This window comes from Myotis brandtii, unplaced genomic scaffold (assembly GCF_000412655.1).
Source record: "Myotis brandtii unplaced genomic scaffold, ASM41265v1 scaffold83, whole genome shotgun sequence".
Taxonomy (NCBI): Eukaryota; Metazoa; Chordata; class Mammalia; order Chiroptera; family Vespertilionidae; genus Myotis; species Myotis brandtii.
This window is the reverse complement of record NW_005371371.1, coordinates 314539-325394: the sequence shown is the minus strand read 5'-3', so window position 1 is coordinate 325394 and position 10856 is coordinate 314539. Positions and strand designations below refer to the sequence as shown.

The 10856-nt window shown below is 51.2% G+C and overlaps 2 protein-coding genes across 3 annotated transcripts in view; both read left to right on the top strand.

Moving 5' to 3' along the window:
- The window catches only part of LOC102260494 (coagulation factor X-like), a 25193-nt gene extending 21430 nt beyond the window's left edge, over positions 1–3763 (top strand). For both annotated transcript variants that reach the window (XM_014531950.1, XM_005884431.2), the window contains exons 7-8: positions 1631–1748; positions 3062–3763. In XM_014531950.1, coding sequence (XP_014387436.1) covers positions 1631–1748; positions 3062–3660 — 717 coding nt within the window. In that variant the 3' untranslated portion in view covers positions 3661–3763. The remainder of the gene's footprint in view (positions 1–1630; positions 1749–3061) is intronic.
- Positions 3764–5644: 1881 nt separating this feature from the next.
- The window catches only part of LOC102259886 (coagulation factor X-like), a 26016-nt gene continuing 20804 nt past the window's right edge, over positions 5645–10856 (top strand). Inside the window, exons 1-2 of the mRNA XM_005884429.2 lie at positions 5645–5771; positions 8513–8673. Coding sequence (XP_005884491.1) covers positions 5702–5771; positions 8513–8673 — 231 coding nt within the window. The 5' untranslated portion in view covers positions 5645–5701. The remainder of the gene's footprint in view (positions 5772–8512; positions 8674–10856) is intronic.

Sequence of the window (10856 nt, the reverse complement as noted above, 5' to 3'; positions counted from 1 at the left end):
CATCTCCATCTTTAAGAAGAACAGATGGTGTCCAGTCTTAGAAAGACTGGCTCGCCCTCACTCATCACCCAAGTTGTATTAAGAGTTGATAAATTATACCAAAAAAAAAAAAGGGCAAAGAAACATTAAAGAAGGCCCCTGATTTATGATGGTTCGACTTTTACAATGGTTCAGTTTTACAATGTTATAAAAGTGATACACATTGTTCTTTCCAGGGTTCTCCATGTGCTGTATGATACTCTCTCCTGATTCTGGCAGTGAGCCCAGCCGGGTGATCAAGAGGGTAAACAACCAGTACCTCACAGTGTCTTTGGCTATTGTATTCTTTGCACCTTTAAGGTGTGCTATGCTAAGCTATGATATTTAGTAGGTTAGGTGTATTGAATGCATTTTTTACTTACCACATTTTCAACTTACAATGGGTTTATTGGGACGTGGCCCATTATAAGTCAAGGAACATCTGTACTACATACCAGACAGGAACATCTTCAAGAATTCTTTTAGAACTTGATGTTATTTGTTTCATTTACCCACACATATCCCCAGCCAGTAACTGTTGCTTAAAGGATGTGGAATTCCCATAATAAAGGGGAGAAAAAAAAATGCTCCATCTCTGTATTTGCAAGCTCAGTTCTTTGGGAGGAAAGAAATATAGGAGAATTTTGTGTGGTGACTTTCACTTGCCCCATCAATGCTCACTCCCAGGTGGAATACTCCTCACTCCCAAATCCAAAATCAGGGTGAAAACCCCTTACAGAAGTAGGCACATAGATTCCACAGTAATTAACCTTGACAGTGGCCTTCCATGAGCTGTGGGAGATTGGCTTGAATAGTGGATCCCTTCTAAGCCCACAAGTCACACCAGTGTAGGCAAGCATTTGTCCACAGACTGGCTTCTACTTCATGGCCACAGAGACAATAAAGGTCTTCAACGCAGTGACAATTGTTTATCTGTGCATAACTCTTTAGAGAGTGCTATGACAGAACCAGAAGAAATAAAAGACTAGTCATTGTCAGAGTGAGTTTGTAGACCATAGGGGGGAAAAGGTAGATAAATTGTGACAGAACTCTACTCAGTGGCTAGCACTGGCCACTTAGTAGGGCCCCAGCAAATGTCTGTAGAGTAAATGAATAAGTGGGTCTGTTGCCTGGTGGGTAAAGCAAAGACCAGAAGGCGTGAGATGCTGCCCACCCCCGTGCTGTGGAATCAGGGAGTGGTGGGTTGGGAGGAGATGGGAAGGTGGGCTGGGGTCAACCATGAGCCACCTCTTGGAGAGAGACTGTGCCAGGGCCTAGGACTGAATGGCCAGGGGGACAGGTGTGGTGATGCAAGCTCAGGTCTGTGACTGGCCACTGGCCATGTTGGGCCATAGCACGAGTGATCAGATGAACACTGTAGTGTGCTGTTTCCGGCCCTGTGTTCCAGTCTGAAGATGCCACAGCTCTCTCCTTGGAAAGGGCAGTGGGGTGGGGGTGGGGGAGGCTCAGGTGGGCACATTTCCCTCCTATAGGAGGGAAATGCCCTGATCCAGGTAGAAGCAATGAAGAGGAAGGCTTGAATTACAGATTCCAAATTTCTCTTCTCAGAAAGTCAAGTTCAACCTGTTTGGCCCTGGCATTCTCATTGCAGGCTCATCTCATCAAGGAGAACAATGAAGGCTTCTGTGGAGGCACCATCCTGAATGAGTTCTACATCCTCACTGCTGCTCACTGTCTTGACCAAGCCAAGCTATTCAAGGTGAGGGTAGGTAAGTGGCACCACACCCCTAACCCCTGCAGGTCCCACTGTCACGGCCTAATTTTCAGAGACAATTAGAACTGATCAAATTGGTGGAAACACTAGATAAAATTACTGGAATCCAGGCTGGGGGCGTGGGGGGAGTTTCACAGATGAGGAAGAGAAGAGACAAAAGGAGAAGGAGGAGGGGGAGGGGGAGGAGAGCAATAAGGAGGAGGGGGAAGAGAGGGAGGGCAGAAGGAGGAGGAAGGGGACGGGGAGGGAGAGGAAAGCTAAAAGGAGGAGGGGGAAGAGAAGGAAGAGGGTAAGGTTGAGGGGGAGAGGAGGAGAGTATAGAAGAGGGGAAGAAAAGGAAGGAGAAGGAAGAAGAGGAGAGAAAGAAGGATGAGAAAAAGAAGAGAGAAGGGGAGGAGGAGGGTGAAGATGAGGAGAAGAGTGGAGGTAGGAGGAAAATGGGCAGGTCTAGTCAGTCTTTCTAAGCTGACAGTTCTCTATGGTCCTAACCAGCCTAGTTCTCCTTCCTCATGGTCCTCCCTGAGTCTCTTGGTGTCCATGCCCCAAGTGCTGGGTCTCCTCTCAACGACCTTTCCTCTGGGGAGGCCTCCAGAGCCCCTTCAACGATCTGCGCACCGAGTCTCTCTGCCCCTTATATTTTTGTGTGGGATTATTTCGTAATTTCTGTCCTCCCCTACCAGACTCTAGAGCTGTCCGATGAAAGCCACAAATGTGAGACACATGAATTTTAATGTGCTAGTTACATTAACTTTTCCACTATACATTTTAAAAGCTTACAGGTGAAATTAATTTCAGTAATATATCATATTTAACTCAAAACGCCCAGAATGTCTCAATAGGTAATCCATTGTAGACATATTTATGAGCTATTTTGAATATTATTCTCACTCTAAGTCTGAAATTTGACACTCACAGCACGTCTCCGTTCAGACCAGCCACACTTCAAGTGCCCAGTTGCCCGTGTGGCTGGTGGGGGCCCTCTAGACAGCGCGGATCTAGAATCTCAGGCCTTCATCTCCCTCGTGTCCCTGGCACTCAACACATCCTCGGGAAATATGGGTACACAAATGAGTGAACTGGAAGTCCCTGAAGAACGGAGCGTACATAGAAAAATGTGACTAAAAATAGTGAAATTGAAGGTCATTTTAATTCACCTCTTTATGATTTCTTATATTTTTCAAATTTCCTAGTGACTATATACCTTTTTTTTTAATTAGCAAAAATAATAATAGCTACTTTAAAAAGTAACCCACCAAGAATTCGTGGCCCAGGCTGTGCTAACATGGCCGTGCTCTCACCATTTTCCAGGCGATCGAAACACAGAGAAGGAAGACGGCAATGAGATGGTGCACGAGGTGGAGGTGATTACAAAACACAAAGAGTTTGACAATAAGACCTTTAACTGTGACATCGCTCTCCTCAAGCTGAAGACGCCCATCAAATTCCGCATGAACGTGGCCCCTGCTTGCCTGCCAGAGAAGGACTGGGCCGAGTCCACGCTCATGACTCAGAAATCGGGCATCGTGAGCGGCTTCGGGCGCATCCACGAGATGGGCCGCACGTCCGTCACCCTCAAGATGCTGGAGGTGCCCTACGTGGACAGGAACACATGCAAGCTGTCCACCGGCTTCAGCATCACCCCAAACATGTTCTGCGCCGGCTATGACTCAAAGCTCGAGGATGCCTGTCAGGGGGACAGCGGGGGTCCCCATGTCACCCGGTTCAAGGACACCTACTTTATCACGGGCATCATCAGCTGGGGAGAAGGATGTGCACGGAAAGGAAAGTTCGGGATCTACACCAAAGTCACCAACTTCCTCAAGTGGATCGAGAGGTCCATGAAAAAAACCAAGACCAGGCCCCAGGGTGAGCCGGAGGTCACTGCCACTCCCCTGTCATTAGATTAATGCCCTCCTCCCTCCTCTGTCCCCAATATTCCTGGCAGCCATTGGTGTCTCATTGTGTGTTAACACGTGCCACTCTGAACAGGCTGAATCCTGGAGTAAGTTTCCTCTCTGCTGCGATTGTGTTGGTTCCTCAGCCTGACCTTGCCCTTGCTCCAGTTGGTGGGAAATGAAACTGTCATTGGGAACACTGGGCCTGCCTTTCCCTAGCCTGGTTGGAAGCTTCCTCCTGGAAATGTTATGCTTTACAGAACAGCGGTTCACACTCTCCCGATGACACTTCCACTCAAAACCGTGGGGGGCCCTTTCCATTCATAGCACGTTTTTTCTGTTTCTGATTGTCCTAAACTACCCTCTGGGCAGGCCACACTCGGGACCCTTGAGAATAAATGACCAAGGTTCTGGGAGCAGAGACAAGGCCCAGCAAGGGTGGCCGCACCCCAGGGTCAGGGTGGGTTCTCCCCCAGGTCCAGCGTAGCCTCCCAGGCCTGTGGTTCACCTGGGACAGAGACAAGGGTGGGAGTGTGTCCCCCAGGGGCTTCCTGTGAAAGGCAGACTCCCTGGGAAGGGGAGGCCCAGAGACCTGCTCACTGGCGGGGCATTTTAACATTGACTTAACCACTGGCTCTTCTTTCTGGCTTCATGCTAGAATCACCTGGGGTACTTATATTTTGTTTTTGTGTGTGTTTTTTTTAATCCTCACCTGAGGATGTTTCTTTTTATTGATTTTTAGAGAGTGACAAAGGTGCACCTGGGGCCCTTTAAAAACGTGCCCACGCCTGGCCCACCTTGCCCTAACCTGGTGAGCACCCGATACCTAGCACACACCTCCCTCCCCAGCCTGGCTGCCAAGTTGGCAGCTGCTTCTGCTGACCTGAGGTGATTCGCGCTTCCCTGACACCGGGCATTTGTTGCAAAGAGACACAGCCCTGATGAGATCCAAGAAATGAGACTCCGAAACTCCATATTCCCTGGAGACAGTGCCTTCCAGACTTCCTTGGCCCCGAATGAGGGGAGTGGAGAGTGGGAGCCTCTGAGAGGGGCTGGATGATGAAGCGGCCGCTGATCCTGACGCTCAGGTACCATGCTACCCTCTGAACTCTCCCAGGGGATCTGTACTGAGCTGCGCAGAAGTGAGAAATGAGCTACACTGTGAGGTCTCTGACTCAGGGCTCCGTCTCCCTGCCCTCAAGACTGGCCCCCAGCAGAGCGTGTGAGGCCAAGTTGTCAAGAGAATCCCTGTGCCACCATGGCTGAGCTGAGGGGCTAAGAGGCAGGCCAAGGAGCCATCTTGGCACAGCCCTCTTGACCTTGAGCCAACTTGTCCTGTGGTCAGTCAACAGATCACTCAGGGTTCCAGCAGAGCAGTCCCCACCAGGCACGCCAGGCAGGGGCTATCCTCCCAGAAGTCTGTGTCGGGGCCTGTGCACAAGGAATCCTGTGGTGCAAAGGGACAAGACAAGCTCTGCCTCCCAGAGCCCCTGAATTTGGGGAGGAAGGTACAAGCCTGGCATGCAGGTGCAGGAGGCCCTGTGTGGGGCCCCACCTGACAGCACCTGGAGAGAGAGGCCTCTGAGCAGGACCAGGTCAGACCCAGAGACAATCAGGATACTGAGAGGGCAAGTCCTGGGTTCAAATCCCACGTGTACCACAGACACTTCACTTCTCCCTAAGCCTCCGTGTTCTCTTCAGGAGAAAAGATGAGGGAAGTGATACTTAGCGTCTATCATGATTGTAAGGATGAAATGAGAGCCACACATAAATGTCTGAAAACTATAAAGTTGCATTTATACTTTCTCAGAACAGAAAGTTCCCATGCTCAAAGCAGCCCCCTGGATACGGTTACCGACGAGGTTCCAACAGGACTTCCCCAGAGCTGCCCCGAGCGTGGTCACTGCCCTGTCCCTCACCCACAGCCAGCCCAGGCTCCAATCAGAAGGCTGTGATAAGCAGAAGGACAATCCTCCACCCTCGGAGCTGGGGTGAGTGAACCTTGCCCTGGAGGCTATCACAGTGCGACCGCAACACTGTCCTAGGCCACACCATGGCCGGCCCGCTGTGCCTCCTCCTGCTCAGTGCCTCCCTGGCCAGCCTCCTGTCACCCGGGGGAAGTGGTAAGCACCCCTCGACCTCAGGCTACAATGGTGGTCTCCTGGAGGAGGAGAAAGGGTGGGGAGCTGGGGTGATGCCCTTGAACCTCCACAGTGTAGATAGTGGGTGCCCGTCCCCTGTCAAAGGCTGACATGAGACAGCTGGGCTTGGCGGTCTCAGACAAGGTAGCTTAGGGCCAGGTGTGCCTCCCTGTGGGTGGAGAGTCAGGCAGCCGGTCAGAGGTCATAAAGACAAACAGAAACACATGGGCAGAGGAAGAGGGAGAGAGACAGAGAAACATAGACAGACAGAAAGACAGAGACAGACACACACACACACAGAGACAGAGGGAGAAAGAGGCAGAAAACAGAGAGGGGGAGATGAAGAAAGAGAGGGAGCGAATGGAGAGGTGGCAGGTAGAGACAGAGAGAAGCCGCTTTCCTCTGCCAACAGGAGCTGGGGGAGAGGAGGAGAGGGGGTCGGTCCCAGGCAGAGAAGAGTGTCCATGGCAGGGAAGAGAATGAGAGAGAAGCTGGTGTTGCCACCCTCAGGCTGGCTCAGCCAGGGGGAGGGGCTGCCCAAGGCTGGCTCAGATGGGGGTGCCTTGACCTTCCAGGGCCCCAGGGCCTGTCCAAAGAGAAAGGGCTCAGAAAGGAGAGAAGCAGAGCAAAGTCAGAAGAGAGAACAGAGGTGGCATCACCCCTGAGGTTTGTCTGCATCCTAGGCCAAGTGCAAGGACAGGAGCACTGAGGAGCGACCCAGGTGTGCAGGAGAGGAGAAAGCGGTACAAAGTCAGAAAATGAAAGAGAAAAGCAGAACAGAGAAGAGACCCATGGAGGGGAATGAGAGGGGAGAAACTGCTGTGCGGATTTTATTTCAAAGTCAGCACTTGGTATTGAAGCAGATATTCGAAGTAGTGGGGGAGAGGCCCAGAAATACTAGCGAGTTTGAGGCTGATGCTATTGGGGTAACACTGATGTCACAAAAAGAAATGAGAAATTTGGAAGGGAACGTGATTTGAGGTAGGAATGAAGCTAACCTTCATTGAGCACCTAATGTGTGCCACACTGGACACTGGGAAGTGTATACACTCTTTAAAACAACTCGAAGAAGTAAGCCTATGTCTTGTAATTTGCATTTGCCAATATTAAGTAGTAGGTGACCAAGGTGTATTGGAAACTCAGGCCTTCTAGATTCTGCAGCACTGGCTGTGTGTTTTGGTTTTGGACGTGGGAGTTTGGAGTTTGAGATGAGGGGAGATATCCACCACGATGAGAGAGTTGAAAGCATAGAGCTGGGATGAAAGTTGGGACTAGCAATACCAACGTGGAGAGTATTATGGTGAAACTCTAAACTCTTCAGTGGAAAAAGAGAGAGGAGTGCAGAGGGCGAGGAAAAGAATCTGAGGGCCTCCTGTCTCACAATGGAAAGAAGAAAGGAGTGGTGAGTGAGGGAGAGATAAGACTCAGGCAGAGAGTGGGGACAAGCCAGCTGCAGACAGAGACCACGGGGAGGACTCAGAGGCTCTCTGACCCAACACGTTTTAACTGGTCATGAGCAGGTCACGACTCATTTGTGAGTCATGAGATCAATTTAGTGGGGTTTTGCTTTTAATGAAAAATAACAGAATCAAGTAGAAAATTTTGTAATAAGTACTATTTTGTAGAAAATTATAGTAAATACTATTTCTTGAAATTTCTATTTTGTTTTTGTTATTGCTGTTATTTTTCTTTGTAATTCTCACCTGAGGATGTATTTTTAGTGATTTGAGACAGAAAGGAAGGAAACGAGAAGGGGGGGTTTGGGGGAAGAGAAAGAGAAAGAGAGAAAAATCGACGTGAGAAAGAAACGTCAATTGCTTCCCATACGTGCCCTGACTAGGGTCGGAACCCACAACCTGAGTGTGTGCCCTGACTAGGAATCTAACTGTCACCTTCTGGTGTCCCGGACGACACTCCAACCAACTGAGCCACACCAGCCGGGTTGAAACTTCTGGGGTTGTTTTGTTTTGTTGTGTTTTTTAATCATCACCTGAGGATATTTTTCCATTGGTTTTTAGAGAGAGTGGAAGAGAGAGAAATATCAATGTGAGAGAAACACATCGATTGATCACCTCCCTCACACACTCCGACCACAGCCCAGGCCAGGGAGGAGCCTGCAACCAAGCATGTGCCCCCGACCAGAATCGAACTCAGGACCCTCTGGTCCACAGTCTGATGCTCTATCCACTGAGCCAAACCAGCTAGGGCAAAACTTCTGTTTTAATTTATATTTGGAAGTCCTGGGACTTGATATAAATCAGACCTTTAATTGTAGATCGTGATCAAAACAGTTTCACAACTCCCCACTGAACTCTGACCTACATACAGGGTGGGTGAGGCTCAGGGTGAGGATGAGTGGAGGGGCACAGCCTGAGCCAAAGCACAGAGTGGAGTAGCCGGTTGCAGGGAGGGAGGTGACAGTGGCCTGGAACCACTCTGAGAAGGGAGAGTTCAGGAGAGGGGGTTTGCATTGACCACCCTAAAGCTGGGTGTGAATGTGCAGGGAGGGTGGTAGTGGATTGGATGGGATGTGTCTACTTCTCCAGAAAAGGGTGTGTGGGGTCTAGAACAGGTACTGTATGTAACTCAAGGAGGAGTCAGGAGGGAGATGGGCGTTTCTTTCCCAGCTGCCTGGTGCCTGAGGAAGGAGTTCTCAGCCTTTTGCAGCAGGGAAGTGACCTTATAATTTGATAAAGTACTTTGTGTGCTTCCCTGTCTTCCAGTGTTCATCAAACGGGAACATGCCAACAGCATCCTGGACAGGGTCCGGAGGGCAAATTCATTATTTGAAGAGATGAAGAAAGGAAACCTTGAAAGAGAGTGTTGGGAAGAGACTTGCTCCTACGAAGAGGCCCGAGAAGTCTTTGAGGACACGGAGAAGACGGTAAGGGTTGGTGAGACGGGGAGACCAGTTGTGGACGGTGCTGGGCCTGAATGGAGATGCTGTCTGGCCCCGCTAACCTGTCTATGGAGGCTGTCAGTGTCGCCCACGCTGGGCCTTCACTCCATGCCCTTCTGTGCTGTGGCCTCCGCCACAGAGAACAGCTCAGGAGAGGCTTTCTGGGGTGGGAGGTGGGGAACCTGTCTCCTTCTACCACTTGCAAGGCTTTCATTCCTGTTTCCTCACCCACCACATATCTCCTTGTTTTGTGGGTAGGAAGCTGAGAAGGTATGGCCAAAAATTGGTTATAAGAGTTATGAGAACTTCTGAAGGTATTGTTAAATCTATTCTAAAACATAACAAGTTTATTTAAAATTATTCATGCCCTTGGCCAACACCTCCCTGGACTGGGACACACACACACACACACACACACACACGGGAGCCATTGGGTTTTGCCAGATCCATGGCCACAGCCATATTTGACATCTGGCACCTGAGTTGCAGCCTTCAGAGCTATGGCGCACGGGCACACGACAGCAAAGGATTCCCTGAAAGTTGCTCATGAACCTCACCCACCTTGGGTAGAGCCCTGGGGAAACATGGCCATGATGAGGATGTGAGGTGGCAGTGAATGGCAGCGAGTGAAACTGGGAAAGAATGAACTGAAGACACTTGAAAGCTGAAGAGAAAGTAGCAGAGAAGGAGGCCAAGCAGCAGCTCCGAGAGAGACAGGTAGGCCCGGCTGCTGCCACCACCACCACACCACTGACAACTGACAGTGGACCCGCCATCCCCACTGCAGGACGGCCATCCACACTGCAGGACCCCCATCCACACTGCAGGACCCCCCATCTATAGTGCGGGACTCCATTCACACTGCAGGACTCCATCCACACTGCAGGACCCCCATCCACACTGCAGGACCCCGTCCATACTGCAGGACCCCCATTAACACTGCAAGACCACAGTTGAGCTCCCACCACATGCTGAGTCCTAAGGAGACCCGCACCACACAGGTTCAATGTAGACCCGCTCGCTTGCTGCACCTGCTGACCACCTGACCAACATCACCTTAAGGGGTAGGTAGTCTCTATGCCAGAAGAGCCTGGGGAGGTTCATTTTCTGTGCCCTTTGAGTACAGGTGAAGTTGCAAGTCATGGCCAATTCAAGGAATTTTAAGTCAGAAGAATTTCTTTTTTTTGTTTTAATTTTTTTTTTTAATATATTGATTTTTTACAGAGAAGAAGGGAGAGGGAAAGAGAGTTAGAAACATCGATGAGAGAGAAGCATCGATCAGCTGCCTCCTGCACACCCCCTACCGGGGATGTGCCCGCAACCAAGGTACATGCCCTTGACTGGAATCGAACCCGGGACCCTTCAGTCCGCAGGCTGACGCTCTATCCACTGAGCCAAACAAGTCAGGGCAGAAGAATTTCTTTATATCAATAATAGACTGCCTAGGGGAGACAATTGGAGTTTAGGAGAATTCTGGAAAAACGAATAAGGGGACCTGCGCACCCAGCTCAGGACTAAAGCAGCGAGGAAGAGGCTGCCCCCTGCCCTGCCATGGACAGCGGGGCGGGGATGGTCCTGGGATGACCACAGGGCAGGCACCTCCCACCGGTCTGGTACTCACGATGGGGTAGAGACTGCACAGCTCCCACTGACACTGACGCTGACGACTGGGTCCTCGGAGAAGCCTGCTGGAGGGTCCGCAGGAAACGGACGCCTCACTGTCCTGATTCAAACTGGGTCCGAGATGTGGAGCAGCTGCAGGGAGGATTATTCTGGTGAGGCTGATTTACTCCGATGAAAACCCTTCAAAGAAGACTGAGGACACCAACCCCAGCCCGGCAGCCGGCTCCCCGCCAGAGGCCAGCAGGCAGACTTGCACGGAGGGCAGAGGAGGAACCCGCAGAAGCCACGGGCAGCCGCCAGCATGGCTGACTCGCCCCATCGGATCGCTCACGGCCCAGCCCTTCCCCTCCACACACCGCCATCGTACGGAGGGGAGAGGGCCCGGGGCAGAGCCAGCAGAGCAGCCCCATTCGCCAGGAATGTCCGTCCCCGTCGTCGGCGGGGGCCCAGCCGGGGAGAGAGCCCGTCACCACGTGGATCTGCCAGAGGGGATGGGAGCCACCGCGAGCCAAGAACTCCTCCTCCCCCAGCACCACGCCCCGTCC